Source organism: Aulonocara sp. 'chitande type north' Nkhata Bay, linkage group LG8 (assembly GCF_057382095.1).
Source record: "Aulonocara sp. 'chitande type north' Nkhata Bay isolate Kocher_YH1m ecotype deep benthic linkage group LG8, A_spYH_male_GT1.1, whole genome shotgun sequence".
Classification (NCBI taxonomy): Eukaryota; Metazoa; Chordata; class Actinopteri; order Cichliformes; family Cichlidae; genus Aulonocara; species Aulonocara sp. 'chitande type north' Nkhata Bay.
The window spans coordinates 634764-659652 of record NC_141351.1 but is presented as its reverse complement, the minus strand read 5'-3'; the positions used below and the strand labels follow the sequence as shown (position 1 = coordinate 659652).

At 39.1% G+C, this 24889-nt stretch overlaps 1 protein-coding gene across 1 annotated transcript; it reads left to right on the top strand.

Moving 5' to 3' along the window:
- Nucleotides 1-1491: 1491 nt before the first annotated feature.
- Nucleotides 1492-18303, top strand: eme1 (essential meiotic structure-specific endonuclease 1). The gene is made up of 9 exons (XM_086304921.1): nucleotides 1492-1577; nucleotides 2227-2939; nucleotides 3106-3233; nucleotides 3398-3487; nucleotides 4837-4958; nucleotides 7173-7311; nucleotides 9102-9217; nucleotides 9328-9517; nucleotides 17681-18303. The coding sequence occupies exons 2-9, from the start codon at nucleotides 2249-2251 to the stop codon at nucleotides 17855-17857; spliced, it is 1653 nt and encodes a 550-aa protein (XP_086161047.1). The 5' UTR covers nucleotides 1492-1577; nucleotides 2227-2248; the 3' UTR covers nucleotides 17858-18303.
- The last annotated feature ends 6586 nt before the right edge of the window (nucleotides 18304-24889 follow it).

Genomic DNA, 24889 nt, shown 5'->3' with positions numbered 1-24889 from the left:
TGCAGAACTAAAACATCGCTTTTTGTACGCCGCCTGTATCACACTCCTCTGTAGTTCTGTCATTTCCTGCTCTTGTTTCTTTAACTACCTGCCATGAAGAAACACATACCAGTGAACCTGATACTAATGTGAGATCAACTGGTTATTCCGTACCATCGAGGACATTGCTTCTTGTACCACTTCCATCATTTAGGCGTACCAGATTTTTCTTCTTCTTTAATTCTTCAGTTACTGCTCCTTTTTGATCATTATGTTTTATTTCTGATGTAAGTGGCCTGAAATGTTGGGATATTAAAACAAAAAGATACAGACACAACTGCTATTAAAAGACTTCCATCTATAAGGATTTTAGATAGTGTGACCTCTCCTAACCTCTTTTTCAGTTTGTGCAAAAAAATTATTGGGCTCAACTGCACCCCCCATCCTCCTTGCTGAATTTTAGGACTATTTTAAACTCTTCTCTTATAATCTCTTTCCAGACCACACTACCTTCGTCTGAACTATTTCCTCTAAATTTTTGTTTGCTGCTCTGTGTTCCTAATAAATTTCCATCCACTCTTCTGTTTCTCTCTTCGTGACTCCTTTTCACCAACCGGCATCAACTCTCCCTAATCCATGTCGTCCTCATCCTCTACCTGAAATGTCATTCTAGTCCAGCCACACACCAGCTTATGCCAAGCGCAAAAATCTGTGATCCAAATCAGGAGGGCGTATCGATCCAGTTATCGATACCAAAATTGGTATTGGCATTAGATCAGCACTATTGCAATAGGATCAATACTTTGTTTCTGTCCTCCAAGTTCAGCAAATAGCCCACTGAATTGTGTTAAATCTATTATTTATTAGGAAATGAAAAAAATACACCTCAAACATGGACTATGAAAAATATCTCACCCTTTTGTATTGACTGTCACAACTATTTTATATAGCACATTTAAACAACAGAAGCTGACCCAACGTGCTTTATAAACACGCCTATTTACATTACAGGTCTCAAAGAACCCAAATTTTGAAATACACGTGTGTTGTGTTTTGTTGTGTTAACTAAGTATTGTAGAAATTAAATTTCTGAGTGATTTAGTGGTCGATGACGATTCATCTCATAAATCATTACACACTGCACTTCCCTACATAAGCTGCCTTTATAAGTTAAAAGTATCAGTACCGGCAATACTGACCCTATATTTATTTGATATCGGATCGATACCGACGTTTGCAGTATTGCACAGACCTGACGTAGTCCAAAAACCAAAAAAAACTAAGAATCACTTTTGTTTGTAGTTTAAATCTCGCGCCGTCACGTTCTTTCCGTCTGCAAACCTCTACTTCTACACGCACGACTACTATCTCTACTACTGTTAGGGCCACATTAAAAAAAGGTTAGTTTCTATTTTGGGATTAAGGTCGATACTTTGAGTTTAGAAACATTATTTGAAAAAGTTTTTCTTTTCTTAATGTGGCCACAAGACCCGGCCTCAGTGTCCACGGAAGTTTCAGAAAATCCTCGTCCTCGGGGAACCCCTGAATGCATCATTACCCGGGGAAATCAAACAAGTCTCGCAGTTCTCTGTGTTCGGGTAAATAAATAAATAATTTCTCGCTGTAGTTTGAAGTTAGAGCGAGTAGTTAATTTTTTTTCTTATCTATGCTGCTTCTTTATTAACTACTTAATTACTACTGCCTTGTAATTTCAAAGAGTTAAGCGGACCGCAGTAAGTGACGCGTTAAGCTAGTCTGCTAACCTTCAGCTGATGCCTGCAGTCGGGTAAAATGTGCTCGGGTTGTCCTTCCTGATCGTTTCTAAAAGAACATTAATGTCGTGCCAAACTCAATTTAAAAAGTAATTTCTTTATCGCCAGGTCCTGTTTGGTTAGACACAGCGTAGCTGTAAGTTGGATATTCAATTAAGTGAGAGAAGTCAATAACGTTACACCAAGCGACTCCTATAATTGGCCTTGCTTATCTTCTAACTGCAGAAAACACTACGGTGGGCGGTAACAAGCACTGCGCACTGTTTATTCAAATAAGAATTTCACTGAAATAAGGCTTGCTGGTTGGACTGTGTTCAAGTCGAATTTACGAAAACGCCTTTACCTGTTGCTTTAGGTTTTGATTTTCAGGTTTACCTAATAATTTGTTAATTATTTAAGAAGCATAAAGACTTTTGTTTCAAATCTTGTTGAGTGATGATGCTCTTGTTGTTCTTGTGTCACACAATATGTACAGTAACCTCCGTGGACATGTGATCATGGGCAGCCAAAGTGACTGCACCAGTGACCCAGATGAGGAGCTGCCTGTGTTTGACTTCCTCCAGCCAGCCTCCCACAGACGTGCAGAGAAACCAGACTTGGTCGACTTTGATGGTTCTGATGCTGCAGCAGCAGCTGTCTCCTCCCCAGGGAGGGGGAGTGGTGGCGTGTGCATGGGAATGGCTAATGTAATGATAATCAGCAGCAGTTCCGATGATGATGATGCACCTTATGTTCCTTTGGCACAAAGAATCAAGGCAAGGCGAGACAATGTGATTAGCGCCTCCACCATCGTGACTAACGAGAACGATGCTGAGCACTGTTTGCCGCTCTGTCTGACCAGCTCACAGTTTTCTGGCCAGAATGGCTTTTCAGAGTCAGAGTGCCCGCTCGGCTCACATCAGGTGAGAAAAATGAGCTGTGGACAGGAGCTTCCTCTGAACGGAGCAAGGAACACAGACACTTCTCCTTCCAAGAGGAAACTTGGCAAGCGAACGGTTGAGGAGATCCAGGCCTCCAGGGAAGCGGCTCTGAGTAAGAGGGAGGCTAAGAAGAGACAGCAGCCAGACAAGGATGTGCTCAGGGAGGAACGAGAGAGACAGAAAATGGAGAGGAAAGCTCTGGCAGAGGCAGCTAGGGCCCTGAGGCCAGAGGAATGTATCAAGCATATGGTGGTGGTGGTGGATCCAGGTAAAAAGAAAACATTAAATTATACTTGGCAATGTAGATAAATGCAGATCATTACAAATTTTATTTTAAACTGCACATGCAGCCAGTCTTTCATCTGCAGTATTATTAAAGTCATTAAATGTGCTAATTGTGGCTGCAATTGTGCTGAGTGTGTTTGTGTGTGCAGCTCTCCTTCAGCTGGAAGGAGGCGGCACTTTGCTGGCCTCGTTACAGGCTCTGGGTTGTAGCTGCGCCATCAAGAAACAATCCCTCCCACGCAGTGTGAGCTGGATGAGAAGAGCTCCCTGTGCGCAGGTGATAAGACACATGCAATATTTTTCTATTTACCTCACTTTACTCAAAGTGAAGCATGAATGTGAACTTGTCAAATTTGCCGTAATTGCCATAAATGAATGAGAAGTGGTTTCATGAGTGCTTATTTAGCAGTAACACGTTTTATTATCTTTGCCATGTTTCAGGGAGATGAAGGAGCATCTGTACCAGAGGCCAATGTTGTGATACAGATGACAGTGGAGGACTTCATTACTTTGATCCACAACTACGTTCAGGTTTGTTGTGGGTGCTGATGGTATGCTTGAAGGATCAACAGAGCAGAACCACTGCTTCTTCTACTGACTTCTGACTTCTTCTACTGTTTAGAAGAAGTCTAGATGAAGCATAACTGCATCTGATCAGAAACTAGGCGAGTTTAGGAACAACAGGAGGAAAACGGAGAAGGCAAAAGGCAAGTGCCAATTAGAAAATGACATTAGGTAATGTTAAAGGAGTTATGTATTTTGGCCATTAGGGTAAAAAAACCACACAAATGATAAAAACTTCCATCGGTCTATTAAAAAAAAAAAAAAAGATCAGATGGTTCAAACCATAAAAATTCTCTGTGAGACAACAGTAACCATAGAACAATAAAAATACGAGGATGAGTGTGAAAATATTTTGAGAAAAATATTTATTTATTCTTTACTTATTTAAGAGGGTGAGTAACATACTTCCCTTGACCTACAACCATTCATGTAAGCACTATTTAACTTTTTTCTCTGCTTGTTCTATCGCAGTGCTTTCTAACATTCACACACATTCATACTCCAATGGCTGCATTGGAACTTTGGGTTACTATCTTGCCCAAGGATATTTGGCATGGAGACTTGAACAGCCAGAGATTGACCCACCAACCTTCCGATTAGTAGCTTTATAGCTATTGCTAATTTCTACCCTTAGAAAACCAGTGGCACCTGCAGTGCTGCTTATATGTACAGCTAGTGTGAGCTTAAACATTGATGACATCCACGTTTTGTACATCAACCAAGAAAATTAGATTATGCTAAACATGTACAAATGGTCAACTCCAAGCTAACGAATTCCCCATAAAATGTAAATATGTTTAAAAAAATTACAAATATTTTCTGAAACAGGTAGTTTTAGCAGTAGTTTTCAACAAACCTTACTAAGACTAGGGTAAATTATGTATTTGTAGCCAACTGTTTTCAGTAGTGGATTCATATATTCTTGGTGGCATAGAATGATTTTTGTTGCAGAAAGACACTGAGATGAAAGGTGTTGTCTTATTTATGTTTTTTAAATAACATGTACAACACTGGAGCTTCAAGGCACAGAGAAATAACAGGTATGAGGCTTTCAATATTCAATACACACAATCATAAATTGTGTGTATTGAATATATTGTAATTGTGAGCGTGGCAAAAAACTGACGCAGAAAATTGCTTGTGCAGGACATGGCAAACAAGAAAATATGTTATTACATGTAAGAAATAAAGGTAAACGTTTACATAATTTTCATTCTTGTCATTAGTTGCATAGTATAATTAATTTGAAAGAGTTCTAATTGCATATCAATAGAGTTAATTTCTTTTCCTAATATCTACCTCCCTGTCTAATCCAGAATGAGAGGCATGGCAGATCAGACTGTGGGTCCACATTGACATCCTGGGTCCAGGAGCAGCAGAGGCGTCACCTTGGCAAGACCCTTAGCCTAGCAATTATTGAGCTTGAGAAATACTTCAGGTAAGGATTTGAAGGTTGAGCTGTAGAACATTTTAAAGGATAATTTGGTTATTGTTGCTCTATAGTATGTGCTATCGTTGTATTTAGCCCCTCTATTAATGGGAAAGTTGTTCATCTGGCTCAGGATCCATTGGATTTTAATTAATTTAATTATGAAGTTCCACAGGGTTCCGTGGTAGGACCAATTCTGTTTACATTACAAGTGCTTCCCTTGGGCAGTGTAATTAGAAAGTACATTTTCACTCCTGTGCAGCTGACTTTATCTATCTATGAAACCAGGTAAAACAAACCAGTTAGATAAACTGCAGGAATGTCTTCATGACATAAGGACCTTGATGACCTAAAATGTTTTGCTTCTAAATTCAGCTGAGGTTAATGTACTCGGCCACCAAAAATCTCAAAAATATGGTCTCTAACCAGGTGCTTACTATGGGATGGCATTACTTTGACCTCCAGTAACTCTGTGAGGAATCTTGGAATCGGTTTTCACCAGGATATGTCCTTCAATGCACGTATTAAAAAAATATGTTTGACTTTCTTCCATTCGCAATATCTCTAAAATTAGAAACACCCTATTTCAAAGTGACACTAAAAAACTAGTTCATGCATTTATTACTTCTAGGATGGACTACTGTAATTTGTTGTTATCAGGATGTCCTAAAAAACTCCCTGAAAAGATTTCAGTTGATCCAAAATGACTGGGAAAGAGAGCATATTTCAGACGATATTAGACTGGAGGCTTACTTATGATTCCCAGAAAATTTAAGTAAAAAGTAAGAAAGTAGAATGGGAGGCAGAGCCTTCAGCTTTCAGGCCCCTCTTCTGTGAGACCAGCTTCCAATTTAGATTCAGGAGACAGACAGCCTCTCTCTACGTTTAATATTAGGCTTCAAACTTTCCTTTTTGATAAAGCATATATTTAGGGCTGGATCAGGTCACCCTGAATCCTCCCTTAGTTACACTGCAATAAGCCTAGGCTGCTGGGGCAGTCCCATGATGATGAGGTTTTCCTTCCCACTGTCACCAAAGTGCCTGCTCATAGGGGATCATATGATTGTTGGGATTTCTCTGTATTTCTTTGTGTTTTTGTCTTGTATTTGCGTCTTTGCCTTACAATATAAAGTGCTTTGAGGCGACTGTTGTTAAATTGAATATATCACCAAATAGATAATCTCTCAGGCTTTATTACTTTTCTTTCTCACTATGAAAAAAACTTTTTTTAATGATCACTGCCAGAAACAACACCACCCAGTCATGAAAGCTCTTATTAAAACCCATTTGATGTAAAATGCAAAAGAATATTTTTTTGAAACCTATCTTCTTTAATGTATTTTTCAAAAGTATCATGATCCATTTTAAAGTTGGGACCCCCCCCCCCCCCCCCCCCCCCAAAAGGAAAAAAAGGCTCATTTTTTAAGTTGAATAATTTAAAAGCCCTATGACTTTGACTACATCAACACTTGTGGTGGTATCTGTTTCTCAGGAGGCAGAAGGTCAGGAGATTGATTCCACATGCCCAAGTGTCCTTGAGCTACATGCTCACCCCAGAGCAATGAACTGTGACTGTGTGGGTCTGTCAGTAAGCTGTATGAATATGTGTGTGAATATGAATGTGGCTGGTGGCAAGAAGCACTTTGAGTGCTCAATTAGAGCAGGAAAGCTGTATGTAAACACTAAAGTAACATCTGGAACTGAATAAAAAACTGAAAGATACTGAAATTAAAATGATAAATATTTACCAAAATTGGGAAATTAATGTATTACAATTACCAATTAAATACAAAATACAAATAAACGAGTACCCCCAATTAATCAAAATCTAAAAATGATACAATAAGGAACTTAAATGTACAATCAATATATGCAATGAGGTGGTAAAGATTTTCTGTATCTTTGCGACAACCGAGCTAAAACGCAGAGAATGGTCTGTCCATTACACCGGTTTTATGGTCCTACAAAGGTGTCTCTTTGTGTAACTTGCATAATAGTATAGAGTAAAGTGCTTCATAAAGTGTTTAAAAACAACAAGGCAAGCACTCAGAAACTGCATAACTGCGGAAACACATGGCTGTCTGAAAATATGGCAAGCATCACTGTGTAATCTGGAAAACCTCTGGTGGAAATGCTGTGAGGAATAGGTGTGAAGAGAGTAAATGCATCAATGAAGGTCCTGAGCATTAATGTCTAAAATGACCAAAAATGTTTTTTCCCAAGATCACAGAAATCACAAAAACAGAAGCATTTTCGAGAGGCTGTTGCAGGGGAGGAGACGGGGGGAAGTAAAGCCAAGAGGAGAAAGAAGAATGGTGGAGCTGGTGTACTGCCTGAGGTGTCGCGAGTTGACGTAGAGGAGGTAGGTTAGGTGGTTGACACAGGACAATTTATAATTATATAGAAAAATATAAAATTAAAGAGCTTTTGTATTAATTAAACAATTCCCACGCACTGAATCAATATATCCCTTAAATATAATAGTGGATAATGTGTGAAAAATGAACGTACATGGCCATGTGTGGAAAAAGTGATTGCTACCCCTAAGAAATCACTTAAATGGAAACTGCATGACAAAGTGGAGTAGACCAAAAGATCCTAAAAAGCCAGACATCATGCTGTAATCCAAGGCAAGTCAGAAACAAATGAGAAATAAAGCCATTGAAATTCCAGTCTGGAAGTAATAAATGCATGAACTAGTTTTTCAGTGTCACTCTGAGACAGGATATTGTGCAAATGGAGGAAAGCAGTCTTACATATTTGTTTAATATGTGCATTGAAGGACATGTCCTGGTCAAAAATGACTCCCAGTGTTACTGGAGGCCAATGTAATGACATCCATAGTAAGCATCTGGTATGATACCGTATGACTTTTAAGACCGAGTACCAGAACGTCAGGGTTATCTGAATTTAGAAGCAGGAAATTAGCGGCCATCCAGGTCTTTATGTCTTTAGGACATTCCTGCAGTTTAACTAATTGGTGTGTGTTATCTGGCTTCATGGTTAAATAAAGTTGGGTGTCATCTGCATATCAGTGAAAATGTGTGGTATGCCCTCTAATGATACCTCCGCTAAGATAGGACTGCCTTTAACAGTCTTGATCAGTGATGAACAGTAAGATATTATAGCTTTACTAGTTATCTGCTTTAATCTTTTAAATTAGGACTACGCTTCCTCCTCATTGTCATCCAGCCGTCCTGTTTTCCTGGCTGCTCGGGACAGTGTTCTGGGGGAGACGCTACCTTTTGTTGCACCGGCTACAGGGGCTTGCCTAACCTGCGTTTTTCAAGGGTGTGAAGCTGGGTCTCAAATTCAGTGATATTGGCCTCCAGGACTGCAAACACACTACACTGATTACAAGTATCATTATTGCTACAGGAGACCAAGAAATAAACTAAACATCTGACACAATGAGCAGGAAAATGCAGGAGGAACAGGTGTAGAGGCCATGGTACTAGCAGGTTTGCTATGAGCTAAGCTAGTGAATCCCTAAATACAGAGTGAGTGAATATTTTAAATTAAATAATTTCAAATGTAAAACTTCTTCGTGTGTTTTGGATAAAGTGTGTGAAAATGACACTGTGAAATAGGATCTTATCTAGTTTTTAATACAACTGGCTATACAAATAAGCTACACAAAAACACCACTGTGTTGTAACAGGAAGTGATACCCTACCGCAGAGAGAGCCAACACCAAGCGGAGCGCCATCCAAAGGAACGTCAGAGTGACTCACTGACAGCTATCGCAAACGCTTGATTGCTGCTAAGGATGGGCCAACCAGTTGTTAGGTTTAGGTTCAGTGCCACGTAGGTCTGCCCCCCCCCAACAATAAACACCTGCATTTTGCATTTACTTGTGCTATTTTTGTCTAATGTTTAATGTTGAAATTTGTTTAATGATGTGAATCATTAAGTGTGAGAAACATAAAAAAGGGGAAATGAAGAAGGGTGCAAACACTTTTTCACACCACTGTAAGATGTTTATTTAGTTTTTTTATATTGGTCTACAATTTCAAGGATCTCTGGCTGCAGTGGCAAACATGTTGATTTATACTGAAGAGTCTGGTGTGTTTTCAAGGGGCAAATTAAATCATGGTTACTATTTTGCTTAGGCTTACAGTGATTCATGTTTGTTTTCTGATATCCCTTCAGGCAATGGTGCATCTCCAGCTTCACACTGGTGTCTCAGTCTGCTTCTTTTGTACCTGGAGGGACTTCTCGGATCACATCACCATGACAACCAAAGCAGTTGCAGAGGCCCCTTTCAAGTGAGCAACTGTTTTTTTGGGTTTTTTTTTTTTCTCTCTCATCACAGTTCAGCTTAACACCACCTCTGCCAGATCAAACAGTCATTTCCCATGTTTCCCTGTTTTTTCAGGAGAGAGAGGGAAAAGACTGGCTTTTCCTTCTACCTAGAGAGTGAGTGGGCAGGGGGCCAGCGGGTGGATAGAGGTGGTAAGGGCCTGCTGCAGGTGTGGAAGAGACAGATCCAGCAGTTCAACAGAGTGAGCCCAGACATGGCTGCTGCCATCTTGGCAGCTTATCCCTCTCCACAGCTGCTCAAGAAGGTACAAGCTTGATTATAGCAACAGCTTACTGACAAGGCCGTGGTGAAGAATATATAATTCTGCCTTTCTGTTTTACTCCTGCTTCTGTATGTAATTAGAACAGTTCTATCAGATTCTTCTAACATGAAAAAATATTTTCTATTCTTATGGCAACAACAACCCCGATTCACAGCTTGTAAGGACTTAAAGGATCCACTGCTAACCTCTTATTGCGTTGCTCAGAACACAGTTGCAGAGAATTATTAGGTTTTTCACTGAAGTTCCATATAACGGAGCTCTGCTACAGTCTTTATGTTAAGGCAGGTTCACGTTGACTGCTTGAAAGTCAAACAATGTAATGTAATATTTGATCATTTTATTTACAGACTCTGAGGTAATTTTCTTTTTAACTTTTCTTTGATGGTTTGAAGTCCTTTACTTCTCTGGATTATCTTCACGTTTGTCATTCATTGAGTTGAGTTATCTTTATCTAATATTAGAATTTGATCCTAAACATTAAAAATATGTTCAGTAGACAAAAATATAAAATATACAAAAAACATTACATTACAGTAACAATCTTGTATATTTTTGATAAGCTACATACCTGATACTTGACGAGAGTTAGCAACTCCAAGTCTGATGCCAGGCGTTCAAGTTGGGGATGGATTGCTGCCTCAAGTGGAGCAAGTAAAGTGGGAGAAGAGTGGAGTAGGACACTGACAGATGGAGTGATGCAGGTGCTGTACTGGTCTGTTGTGCTGAAGAGACAGCTGAGCGTGAAAGCAAAGCTTTTGATTTCAATTCAATTCAATTCAATTTTATTTATATAGCGCCAAATCACAACATAAGTCGCCTCAAGGTGCTTCATAGATACAGAGAAAAACCCAACAATCATATGACCCCCTATGAGCAAGCACTTTGGCAACAGTGGGAAGGAAAAACTCCCTTTTAACAGGAAGAAACCTCCGGCAGAACCAGGCTCAGGGAGGGGCGGCCATCTGCTGTGACCGGTTGGGGTGAGAGAAGGAAGACAGGATAAAGACATGCTGTGGAAGAGAGACAGAGGTTAATAACAGATATGATTCAATGCAGAGAGGTCTGTTACATAGTGAGTGAGAAAGGTGACTGGAAAGGAAAAACTCAATGCATCATGGGAATCCCCCGGCAGCCTACGTCTATTGCAGCATAACTAAGGGAGGATTCAGGGTCACCTGGTCCAGCCCTAACTATATGCTTTAGCAAAAAGGAAAGTTTTAAGCCTAATCTTGAAAGTAGAGATAGTGTCTGTCTCCTGAATCCAAACTGGAAGCTGGTTCCACAGAAGAGGGGCCTGAAAACTGAAGGCTCTGCCTCCCATTCTACTTTTAAATACTCTAGGAACAACAAGTAGGCCTGCAGAGCGAGAGCGAAGTGCTCTAATAGGGTGATATGGTACTACAAGGTCATTAGGATAAGATGGGGCCTGATTATTTAAGACCTTGTATGTGAGGAGCAGGATTTTGAATTCAATTCTGGATTTAACAGGAAGCCAATGAAGGGAAGCCAAAACAGGAGAAATCTGCTCTCTCTTTCTAGTCCCCCCTCAGGACTCTTGCTGCAGCATTTTGGATTAGCTGAAGGCTTTTCAGTGAGTTTTTTGGACATCCTGATAATAATGAATTACAGTCGTCCAGCCTGGAAGTAATAAATGCATGAACTAGTTTTTCAGCGTCACTCTGAGACAGGATATTTCTAATTTTAGAGATGTTGCGCAAATGGAAGAAAGCAGTCTTACATATTTGTTTAATATGTGCGTTGAAGGACATGTCCTGGTCAAAAATGACTCCAAGGTTCCTCACAGCGTTACTGGAGGCCAAGGTAATGCCATCCAGAGTAAGAATCTGGTTAGATACCATATTTCTAGGCTTTTCAGGGCCGAGTACAATAACCTCAGTTTTATCTGAATTAAGAAGCAGAAAGTTAGCGGCCATCCAGGTCTTTATGTCTTTAAGACATTCCTGCAGTTTAACTAATTGGTGTGTGTTATCTGGCTTCATGGACAGATAGAGCTGGGTGTCATCTGCATAGCAGTGGAAATGTATGCTATGTCTTCTAATGATGCTGCCTAAGGGAAGTATGTATAATGTAAACAGAATTGGTCCTAGCACTGAACCCTGTGGAACTCCATAATTAACCTCAGTGTGTGAAGAGGACTCTCCATTTACATGTACAAATTGGAGTCTATTAGATAGATATGATACAAACCACTGCAGTGCAGTACCTGTAATACCTACAGCATGTTCTAATCGCTCTAATAGGATATTATGGTCAACAGTATCGAATGCTGCACTAAGGTCTAGCAGGACAAGCACAGAGATGAGTCCACTGTCAGAGGCCATAAGAAGATCATTTGTAACCTTCACTAAAGCTGTTTCTGTGCTGTGATGAACTCTGAAACCTGACTGAAACTCTTCAAATAAGCCATTCGTCTGCAGATGATCTGTTAGCTGTTTGACAACTACTCTTTCAAGGATTTTTGATATGAAAGGAAGGTTGGAGATTGGCCTATAATTAGCTAAGACTGCTGGGTCTAGAGATGCTTTTTGAGTAAAGGTTTAACTACAGCCAGCTTGAAGGCCTGTGGTACATAGCCGATTATTAGAGATAGGTTGATCATATTTAAGATCGAAGAATTAATTAATGGCAGGACTTCTTTGAGCAGTTTTGTAGGAATGGGGTCTAAAAGACACGTTGATGGTTTGGAGGAAGTAATTATTGAAGTTAACTCAGAAAGATCAATTAGAGAAAAAGAGTCTAACTTAACATCAATGGTACTAAGAGTAGCTGTAGATAATATTACATCTGTGGGATGATTACTGGTAATTTTTTCTCTAATGATAAAAATTTTATTTGTGAAGAAGTTCATGAAGTCATTACTAGTTAACGTTAAAGGGATGGTTGGCTCAAAAGAGCTCTGACTTTTTGTCAGCCTGGCTACAGAGCTGAAGAGAAACCTGGGGTTGTTCTTATTTTCTTCAATCAGTGATGAATAGTAAGATGTTCTGGCTTTGCGGAGGGCTTTCTTATAAAGCAGCAAACTATTTCTCCAGGCTAAATGATGATCCTCTAAATTTGTGACACGCCATTTCCTCTCCAGATTACGAGTCATCTGCTTTAGGCCTGGAAGTTTGAGAATTATACCACGGAGTCAGGTACTTCTGATTAGAGACCTTAGTTTTCACTGGAGCTACAGTATCCAGAGTCGTACGTAGTGAGGAGGTGAAATTATTAACAAGATAATCGACCTCTGTTGGGGTAGCGTTCAGATAGCTGCTCTGCTCTATGTTGGTACAGGGCATTGGAGATGATAACAGTGGGTGGATTATATTCTTAAACTTAGTTACAGTGCTTTCAGAAAGACATCTACTTTGATAAAGTCTACTCTCCACCGCTGTGTAATCAATTATTGTAAATGTTATCAGGAAATGATCAGACAGGAGAGGGTTTTCAGGAAACACTGTTAAATGTTCAGTTTCTATGCCATATGTTAAAACAAGATCTAGAGTGTGATTAAAGTGGTGGGTGGGTTCTTTTACATTTTGAGAGAAACCAATTGAGTCTAATAACAGACTAAATGCCATGTTGAGGCTGTCATTTTTAGCATCTACATGGATGTTAAAATCAGCCACAATAATCATTTTATCTGAGCTCAGAACTAAATCAGATATAAAGTCTGAGAAATCAGACAGAAACTCTGTGTAAGGCCCAGGTGGACGATAGATGATAACAAGTAAGACTGGTTTCTGAGTTTCACAGCTGGGGTGGACAATGTTAAGCATCAGGCTTTCAAATGAATTAAAAGTCTGTCTTGGTCTTTCATTAATTAATAGGCTGGTGTGAAAAATTGCTGCCACACCGCCCCCTCGGCCTGTGCTTCGAGGTTTCTGGTAGTTAGAATGACTCGGGGGTGTTGATTCATTTAAACTAACATAATCATCTTGCTGCAACCAGGTTTCTGTAAGGCAGAGTAAATCAATTTGTTGATCAATTATTAAGTCATGTACTAACAGAGACTTGGAGGAGAGAGACCTAATATTTAATAATCCACATTTCACTGTTTTACTCTTTGGTTCAGATGTGGATACTGTATTGTTCTTTCTTTGTAATTGTTTATGTTTAAGTTGTTTGTTGCTGGTTTTTAGTTTGTTATTTGTCTTTTTGGAAGCTGACACAGTCTCTATGGAGATGGGTTTTTGGGGGGGTAGCAGGAGGAGAGAAGCTGCAGAGAGGCAATAGCAAAATTCTGAAAATGTGGTACTATAGGAAGCAAATGTATCAAGGTTGTAATTCTTCCTGAACTGATGAGAATTGCATACATATAGAAGTCTTCTTATCTGTTTTTTTTAGTGCTGTCAGCGTTGATCTTGTTAAAACGACGTTAACGGCGCTAACGTGTTGACGCCGTGTGTCGCCCGCGCACGGGGTGATCCACGCTAACTCGCTAACGGAGATTTGCCGCGTTAATGCGGTTATTGTGTTAATGTCATTTTAATGAGATTAATTCTGACAGCAATACTGTTTTTACATGTTGATAAAAGATGATGGCCATAAGAAAACTACAAATGGCACAGCAGAACTACACGAGGAAAATGGCCCCATGTAGTTTTTGATGTTAAAGGCATCAAGAGTTGGGTATGAAGGCATACTTTACATTTCTGGTATTGTGACGTTTTTAGTTCCTACCCTCAGCTATGGCCATGAGTGATTAAAAGAATAAAACACACACAAATGAACTTCCTCTGAGGTGTGTGTGGTCTCAGTCTTTTTAGGTGTATTTTTTGCCAAATGGGTGTTTTTTAAAATCCACAAATATTTACCACAACATGAAATGGTAGGGGACCAATAACTGGAATCATTAATAGTAATGTGCTTTCAGAAGTCCTACTGCTTGTTTTTATGTTCTGTCTCTGGCTTGTGAAGCCAATTTTGAATTATAGGGGCCCTATTATACAGTGGCTTGCAAAAGTATTCGGCCCCCTTGAACTTTTCCACATTTTGTCACATTACAGCCACAAACATGAATCACTTTTATTGGAATTCCATGTGAAAGACCAACACAAAGTGGTGCACACGTGAGAAGTGGAACGAAAATCATACATGATTCCAAACATTCTTTACAAATAAATAACTGCAAAGTGGTGTGTGCGTAATTATTCAGCCCCCTTTGGTCTGAGTGCAGTCAGTTGCCCATAGACATTGCCTGATGAGTGCTAATGACTAAATAGAGTCACCTGTGTGTAATGTAATGTCAGTACAAATACAGCTGCTCTGTGACGGCCTCAGAGGTTGTCTAAGAGAATATTGGGAGCAACAACACCATGAAGTCCAAAGAACACACCAGACAGGTCAGGGATAAAGTTACTGAGAAATTTAAAGCAGGCTTAGGCTACAAAAAGATTTCCCAAGCCCTGAACATCCCACGGAGCACTGTTCAAGCCATCATTCAGAAATGGAAGGAGTATGGCACAACTGTAAACCTACCAAGACAAGGCCGTCCACCTAAACTCACAGGCCGAACAAGGAGAGCGCTGATCAGAAATGCAGCCAAGAGGCCCATGGTGACTCTGGACGAGCTGCAGAGATCTACAGCTCAGGTGGGGGAATCTGTCCACAGGACAACTATTAGTCGTGCACTGCACAAAGTTGGCCTTCATGGAAGAGTGGCAAGAAGAAAGCCATTGTTAACAGAAAACCATAAGAAGTCCCGTTTGCAGTTTGCCACAAGCCATGTGGGGGACACAGCAAACATGTGGAAGAAGCTGCTCTGGTCAGATGAGACCAAAATGCAAAACGCTATGTGTGGCGGAAAACTAACACTGCACATCACTCTGAACACACCATCCCCACTGTCAGATATGGTGGTGGCAGCATCATGCTCTGGGGGTGCTTCTCTTCAGCAGGGACAGGGAAGCTGGTCAGAGTTGATGGGAAGATGGATGGAGCCAAATACAGGGCAGTCTTGGAAGAAAACCTCTTGGAGTCTGCAAAAGACTTGAGACTGGGGCGGAGGTTCACCTTCCAGCAGGACAATGACCCTAAACATAAAGCCAGGGCAACAATGGGATGGTTTAAAACAAAACATGTCCATGTGTTAGACTGGCCCAGTCAAAGTCCAGATCTAAATCCAATCGAGAATCTGTGGCAAGATCTGAAAACTGCTGTTCACAAACGCTGTCCATCTAATGTGACTGAGCTGGAGCTGTTTTGCAAAGAAGAATGGGCAAAGATTTCAGTCTGTAGATGTGCAAAGCTGGTAGAGACAGACCCTAAAAGACTGGCAGCTGTAACTGCAGCAAAAGGTGTTTCTACAAAGTATTGACTCAGGGGGCTGAATAATTACCCACACCCCACTTTTCAGTTATTTATTTGTAAAAAATGTTTGGAATCATGTATGATTTTCGTTCCACTTCTCACGTGTGCACCACTTTGTGTTGGTCTTTCACGTGGAATTCCAATAAAAGTGATTCATGTTTGTGGCTGTAATGTGACAAAATGTGGAACAGTTCAAGGGGGCCGAATACTTTTGCAAGCCGCTGTATGTATGACAAAATTGACATATCTTCTGTTGCAAACCACTTTCTCCCAGTTGTGCATCTCTTGTGTTTTTGGAAGCTGGCGCGTTGTGTTGTCACTGCTACCGCTGGGTTGAACACTTAGCGTACCAGCGTGTTGTTGTTAATTTTTTTACCATGATTTTATTGACTTTACTCAGTTTGTATTGCAACAGTTGGAAAAGATCACTTTGTTGGGGTAAAAAAATCTTCTGGTTTTGACATCTTCTCTTCCTATATTAACCCTTTAAGACCTACCATAGAACCAAGTCCGCCAGAGCTTATATTATATTTTACGTGCTGTAGTGCCATTTTTGGGAGCATTTCAAGTTGCTATACATCAATACAACCATTACAGCCTAAATTTTAATAATATGTATGCATTAAGTGCATAGTAATTACATAAATTGCAAAAAAGTGCAATAAACTACAAAAAAATTGAAAATCGTTTTTGTTTTTTTTTTTAACATATATTTCTAGTTAGAGAAATTTAAGAGGCTTATCCCTCAAAACTGTAAATACAAAAAAGTTGCACAAAATAGTTTCCCACCACAGGAAATTTATTTTGAGTGTCTTCATAGTTTTATTTTTGAAATACACCAATTTTTATATACTGCAGGAAAAACGAAAATAAATATTATAATGCAAATTTGCAAAAAAGCAGCATGTGCATCAAAATAAACTATTTCCAACAGTGCAATATGAGTCCTAAGCATCCCAGAAACGACACAGAAAGTCATAAAGTCAAAGATAACTTTTAAAAACACCAGTATAGGCTCATGAGGCCCTGATGGTAAAAAACGACATTTCCGCGAAAATGACGTCACTTCCGGTTTCGGGCAGGTCATGGCGGACATGCGATAGTTCGCGCTGACGTCTATTCCAGCGTAGGAAGTGTTATGAACAGCTGATCAGATCGGCAAAGCCTGTTTCTGGAATATTATGTTTTTGTTGCTGCAAACGCTTTTTATGCAGTTTTTGCAAAGCTATATGTGGAAGAAAACTGTGACCGAGGACAAGCTGATGGCATAAGATGCAAGTACAACTCCTCCGGTTTCATATGCAAAAAAAATTATTGCGCTAGCTTACGTGGTTGCAGAGCTACTGGGATTTAAAAGTAGTTGCGCAAAACGGAGCGTGCCCCCTTCTACCGGTTTTAAAGGGTTAAGTGCTGATGTAGAGGTATTTCCTTGGGTAATGACATCTATGGTTCAGAAGAATATTACAGTATGTACCTATGCTGAGAATCCAGTTCATTCAAGCACCTTAAATAGAGTACAAAGCATTTTTTTTCAAATCCTGTTGATGTGTGATCACCTCTATTTGCTCTATCCTACATAAATTTGTGTCGGCTTGCGTCTTTTCATAGACTTTGCAAGCAAAACAATTACATACAAACTTCACTTTGTGTTTGGTCTGTGGTCATCATTGGAGGTGGCATGAAGAGCTTAGGCTTTTTTATTACTTTATTTATCACAATGTTAAGTGCAGCCAATAAGATTTCTCGGATGTGAGTCAACACATCACAAGGCACATCTGCAAACATGTCAGTTTATTTGTTAATACTTGATATTTCCTTGTCTGTTTGTAGGCTTACAACCTGTGCAGAACGAAACAAGAGAAGATCTCTTTGCTCTCTGACCTTCTGATCCGGAGAGGAGAAGGTGTCACTTCCACCACTCGTAGGATTGGTCCGGAGCTCTCCAGACGCATCTTCCTGACAATGAGCTCCTGTGATCCAGAACTGAGTCTAGACTCTAATCTCTGAAATTTGAATTTGATTTTGTGGCCCACCTGCTTTGATTTGGCAGTTTGTGGTCATATCTTTGAATTTAATGCTATGTAATTAAAGTTCAGATTTTTAAAACTTTTATTTATGTATTAAAGTTTTATTCAAATAACAGTTTTGAAGACCACTATAAGATATGCACATCAACCATACTAAATTGATTCTGGGGGAAATTGTGTTACAGCTCACTTTAAGCGTTAGTGAGGTGACTGATTTTAATCTTTGGCACTGTTTTATTTACACATGTATTCCCTCCCTGCTTCATAGCATTGAAAGACACCTTCAGTTGTGATAACTTTGAAGTGAGATGACGGGTATTTCAACATGTGTTTCAAATAACTCAAAGACCAAACCTGCCATATCAGTCTAAATCATGTTTCACAAAAATGTAAGAAACATATTAAATATATTATTGTGAAATTAGAACAGTCACAATTTATCATCTCATCCACATCTGTTTCCAATCACTGGACCTTAAGCCTCACCCACAGTGCTCAGGTGGCACGCCCCAACACAATGATATTGACCAATCAGCTGAAAGGAAAAAATTTCTGGTCAAAATTCGTATTTGCAAGTTGAAACTCAGAAGCGAGGGAACTTGAGCGCAGTTTTACGCTTTGTATCTGTAAACAGACCTTAACAAAAAAAATGTGTAACTTGTGTAATTTTTTCCATTTTCAAACAAATCTTTTTTAGACATACACAAATTCTTATCTATATACAAAAATTGTAGATCTTGACAAAATGCACAAAGACACAATTTTCAGATATTTTTGTTTACAAGGTTACAAAACTCAGTTCACAACTACACAGTCTCATTTACAAGTACAAAATATGACCACAATTTGAGCCCATTACGTGTGAATAATGTAGAAGTTTGTGGAAAATTGTAGCTGACTAAATGTCACTAGTTGGGCATAGCTTTGAGCCTTTGAAGCTTCAAATGCTCTTTTGTTACAATGAGAAAGATGTATTACTCTATCCAATGCTTCATCTGCCCATCTGTAGTCCAAGTGGATTTGAGGTGTCGCAAACACCTGTCTTCCCCTTTGTCTTCTCCAGGAATTTTGGGCATGAGAATCAGAACAGTATTTAAGGGTTCTGAGAGAGACCAATGAATAAGTTGGGTGGGGGTATGTGGTAGCACTCGACTTAAGCGGTCAAAGAAGTGCAGGAGACCGATGCTGTCCAGTGTAGCAAGTGATTTATTCACCATTTTGTGGCCCAAACAATATTTACAAAGAAACTCAACTCTATAATTAACTCAGTTCAAATAAACATAACTGAACTTAAATCAACAGAAATTAAGGTCAAACTGCACACAGCTACACTGACCTGAACCTTTTTTCCCCCGAAACACCTGAGTTCTTCTGCTTAAATAGTCCACTTAACCAAACAATTTCTCCTCTGGACTATTCCATTCAGTAGGTTGGTAAGATGAACGTGATTATATTCAAACCTCTACTACTCCTCTTTACTGGCAACATAAACTCTGGTGTAATCAATACATATTACAACAATAAATCTATTTCTTCTCAAACCCTCTAAAATCAACTTTATTAAATTATAAGAGTTCTTCCCCTTCTGCACTTGGTCTCTTCCTGTGACCTCAAACGAACCCAGAAGTTATAAAGCAGGAAGTAAAACTACATTTCCTCCTTTTGCTTCTGGAAGACAGGTAGGTAAGGTAAGTTCTAAACAAGACCAATTAACAGTTGAAATAAAGAACATGTTAACTTAACAAACTTGTATGAATTGATTTAAACCAAGATGTTATATTATATAATCTGTAAAAGTGCAGAACATAAACAAACCCGGGATAGTAGATGTTTGCCTATTGCAGATTGCATGTGAAATATGGTTAACTCAAAGCAAGAATGTTAACTAAGAATATAGACAAATGGTCTTCTCACCCACTTTGTCACAGGGTAATGCGTGGAGAGTTTGGGTGCGTTTGGTAATTGTAGGGTTACACGGTCTTATTGCAAATGGATTTACAGATGCTATTGGCTGATAGTTTTAATTATAAATTCTAATATATAAATGGTTACGGGGCTTAAATGGCTTTTAAGAAGTTTGGAAATACCCCCAGCATGTTATGTAAAGTGTGGCTCATTAGCAGCAGGGTATAAAAGGCTGCCAATTACCCAATTAGCGCTGTTTATATTTGCTGCTGATATAGGTCACTAGTGTTGCACAGAGCTGTTAAGGTATGAAAATTAAAACTTTCATAAATAAAAATAATAAGACTTGGGTTGTTCTAAATCCAGCCTGCAATAATTGTAGCCTGGCTGCTCGATGGTCATTCATCACACTAATATTTGTGGCATGCAATTTACTGCAAATTGTGCTAAATCTAATATGGGAAAAAGCATGTCTTATGCCTGTTGTGAAGCCCGTATTGGTTGCTTCTAGCAGTCAGGGGCAAATGCTATCAGAATGAGTGTGTAATTGCCATTTTGGATGGATGATTCGGAGCTCTTAGTGCAATACCAAAAATTTTGTCTGTTACCTTAAACCCTTCACTCATCCCCCTTTTCTCAGTGGTTCACACTCAGCAAGTCACATTTCCCTCTAGAATCTGTAACAAAGCAGTCACAAACGTACCATAAACTTACCATAAACTTCCACATGTGGATGGGAACCATATACACCTATTAAGTAAATTCTAAATGAAGTCCACCAGATGACTGTAGATTTGAGGCACTTCTGCATTGGCTTCTGGAACCTATACATTTTCTATATATTGCAATGAAGAAATTATATGAATGTTTTTTTGTTAAATAGATGTTACACATTCACAACTATTTTATGAATGGATTTATGGATAGCCACACAACAGCCATCCCAGGTAGAGAGAGTAGCATTACAGGAGTGGGCTTTATGTATTTTCTTAAAGATAAACCACATTATTAATCCATTTCCTTTTCTGTACATCTAAATTTCATTTCATTTCTTGCATGGCGTACTTAATGTGTGTGGACTATCACAACCATTACTTCTAGTGAGTTTACACAGTAGGACCAAAAATGTATCACAGACTGGGAGATCAGGAGGTCGAGTTATTGTCTCAGGATTTTTCTTGACATTCTTTGAATCAGGAATGTTTCATTACATTTTTCTTAAAGATAAAAAAGTAAAATAAAAAGGTTCTTGGACACAAACTTTCTCATGCTTCTATCAAGGACTACCAGGCAAGCTTTAAGAAACTTCTTCTAGCAGTATTTTTCAACCCAGAGTAAAGACTGTGAAATGGATCTGGTGGTTATTGAAAACCAAAATGTTTGCCAGGATGCTGGAATTTCACTTTACTCCTTTCTTTCTAAGTTCTTAAAGCTATAATTTATGGTCTTAGAATACTTGATGAAGATTTTATTGCATCTTTATCATTTAAAGTATATTTTTCATTCCCACCCTTTTTCCTTTTCCTTCCTTGACAAAATGACCAAAGCAGTGTATGCCATAATAATGCAGTTAAATTAAGTCTCTGTGGCTCACTTTTAATTTGGTTTAATTAGCCATTATATGAAGTGTCTCATACCTTGTGTGTTTAACCCTTGTCCAAATGAACCGCCTGTGCTCTCTGTGTCTTTGCTCTCTGCTTTGTCTGTTCCTTGTGTGTTGAGTCTTGTTGTCTTGTTATAGTGTGAAGTGTTAAAAAGCCTCCACAAATGTGATCCACTTTGCTTTGCCACGCACACGGCTCATTTTAGTCGCATTAGCAAGACTGGAACCTGACCAAGAAGTGATGACAGAGGAACAGAGGAAAAGACGGGGAAAGAGACAGATGGGTAACGAACTGTTTAATGGGCTTAAGTGATGAGCAGCATTCATCACTCCAGGTCCTGCATGCAGAGAGACACTTAGAGGTACAACAACTTAGGGGATAGGAGGTAGATTTCAGACTGACTCACACTGAAATATGCAGCATAGAGAGAAAAATGCGGTTTATTCATATCTTTGATAAAAGAATAAAGAACAGTAAGGGGCTGTGCAAGGTAAAAAAAAAAAAGAAGAAATAAAATGATAAGATAGGAATCTTTCAATATAAATATCAAAAAACTGGTTAGTGATGAAATGGATTAGGCTGCCATGTTGTTTTCTCTTTATTTATGTTTTTGTTTATTGTTTTATTATTTTGGAGCCAGAATGCCTCATATTTGGGAAATTTGCTGGCGTGCTAACTTACCAGCTAAGAATTACTGGCAAAACAGATCATCTATCAGATAAAAATGATTTTTAATTTGGATAAATTTTAAATGTTAGCCAATGGGGATTGACTTCCTTTTGAGCCAGCTGTTTGAGGAACTGCAGTTTTTTGGCACTTTGCCTTCCAAGGTTGCCACTTGATGGGGTCATTTTTTAATGACCATGAGTGGAGAGTTTCATAATTACAAGTATTGTCTTGAGATGTAATCAGTTCCAGTGGCTATGATGGAGACAAAATATGATGCAGCCATTGTGGGAATACTAGACACCCACCAGTTTTAATTTAGGCAAGGTTAAAAAAAAAACTGTTTGGGGATCAAAAATAACTTTAATCTTTGACATCCAAATTCTTATCATTTTATGCTTGAGTGGAAAGTGAACATGCCGATGTAAAGTTCCCACTTGGCTTTCCTGAATTATCATATGCATGAACAGACAAAAACTGAAAACATAATGCCTCCAGGCATGGCTGCTGCTGGCATAAAGGCATAAAAATACAAATATCAAACAAAAATGCGTAAAAAACAAACCACTGGGACAGCAATTGATATCAACACACAGTGATTGGAGAAAAATTGAGGTGAAGCAATTTCTATGAATGGACATAAGTGATACACACATCATACCTACAGATGTGGGATGTCTTGATTATGACAGATGTTTTGCAACATAAAAATATTCCATTGCAAGCGACATTCTGTGAAGTCTGTAAAATAATGTATTATTACTGTTACTAAATTAACATAAATGCAGCATTTTTCTGCTCTAGCTGGTTGAAGTAAAGCTACTTTTACTATTTTATACAGGTTTGCTTTTATATGTTCAGTTTCTGAGTCCATCTTTTAATGTTAGTTCACCATATACTTTGCAGTATGCAGTATACTGCACTCATGTACTTAGAAATTAGGGCATCCAATCTAATGTTCTGTGTGTGACTTATCTCATCAAATAAGATCAAACGAAATTCATCTACTTAGAAAAATGATAACATTCACTGACAATGAGTACATAGTTCTGGAAAGCACAGGCAGACATGACAGGATGTAAACGCCAGGGGGCAGACTTGTGCTCTGGCTCAGAATAGTCAGATGGGGGAGGGAGATAGAAAAACATCAGGATGTGTCAGGATTTTGAGGCTGGATAAATTATCAGGCAGGCAGAAAATGAATCCTGTAAACTAAAGGATGGGAAGAGGAAGATAAATATACACACAGAAAGCTACTGAAGATTTTGATAAATGGCTGAGATAAGTTTGGGAGGATTTCCTATACGCTAAGATAAGATTTCAGAGTGAAGGGCGTGTCAGTGTTTTATTCCTACATAGGATGTTGTCTGGTATATAAGTGGCTTTCACGGATTTTAGCAGTGGAGAACCTTGAAGAGAGAACTATGCATGTTCATAGTGTGCAGTAAGGAGGAACTGTCATTGTGGATTAAGGTCATACAGGTTATTTAGCTCTGCTCTGTGCCTGATTAAAAATGTATGATCATGAATTGTGATAGAATGTCAGATTATCAAGGGGGCACTGTACTGTGTACGTGTGTGTTTGTATATTTTCTGAATGTGTATAAAAATAAACCTGATAAAGCAAAGAAACTGCATGAAAAGCATTCATCATGGACATGTACACAACTTAACTTCAATTCATTTCACTTTACATAGCAATCACAAATCACATTTGCCTCAAGCCACTTTATACTGTAAGGTAAAGACACTACAATAATACAGAGAGAACCACGACAATCAGATGACCCCCAATGAGCAAGCACTTACACTTATTGACAGTGGGAGGGGAAAACTCCCTTTTAACAGAAGAAACCTCTGCTATAACCAGGCTCAGGGAGAGGCAGCCATCTGTCACGACCAGTTGGAGGTGAGGGGAAGGAGACAGGACAACAAACATACTGTGGAAGAGAGCCAGAGATTAATACTAATGATTAAATGCAGAGCTGTGCTTAAAATCATAGAGAATAAAAGAGGTATGTGAAGAAAAACCATTCTGTGCAACATGGGAAGTGCCCAGCAGCCTAGACCTATTGCAGCATAACTAAAGGAGCATTCAGACTCAACCGATCCACCTATAAGCAAAAGGAAAGGTTTAACTTAGACCTAATCTTAAAAGTAGAGAGAGTGTCTGTCTTTGCTTTCCTCATTCACACACTTTTTGTGCTTTCTATTTAACATCCACACTCCAATGAATGCATCAGAGAGCAACCTGAGGTTGGTATCTTGCCCAAGAATAGTTGGTATGTAGACTGGAGTAGCCAGGGATCAAACCACCAACCTTCCAATTAGTAGGTGACTTGCTCTAGCTCCTCAGCTACAGCCACCCCTCAAAACTGGGAAATGTCTTTTTCCCCAAGAAAGGGCAAATCAAGAAATGTTTTTGAGATATTTATATCAGATGTAGCCAGTGACTTAACTTTAATTATTCCTGTCCACCACTGCAATTGAAGTTAATTTAGATAAGACTTCAAAAGAACTGCTCAGAGGCTTTTTAGCATAGCTACTTCTTGAAGGACTATGGAGGACCTCAGATATCATTCTTTCAGAGCAATTCTTTCCACCTGAAATAACATCTAACAGGAACATAACTGGAAATTTCCTGCAGTTTGTAATCTAAAAACAAGTTTTAATGCAGCCATATTGAAATACCATCTTCTGGTCTCTGGTTCAGGAGTGGCCTGATAATAGGAATGCAACATCTGTAGCCCCTTTCCTGACATTTGTGCATGTTGGCTCTTCATGTGCTGGCAGTCCACTCCTTTTGCAGCTCGTGAATCAACATTTCTTGATAATCT

What these genes read in the sequence shown, in the direction of transcription:
- eme1 (XM_086304921.1), top strand. Translation starts at nt 2,249, where the DNA reads ATGGGCAGCCAAAGTGACTGCACCAGTGACCCAGATGAGGAGCTGCCT. An exon ending in TGATCCACAACTACGTTCAG is followed by an intron (nt 3,488 to 4,836) that starts GTTTGTTGTGGG and finishes TGTCTAATCCAG; the next exon opens with AATGAGAGGCATGGCAGATC. An exon ending in CTCCACAGCTGCTCAAGAAG is followed by an intron (nt 9,518 to 17,680) that starts GTACAAGCTTGA and finishes GTCTGTTTGTAG; the next exon opens with GCTTACAACCTGTGCAGAAC.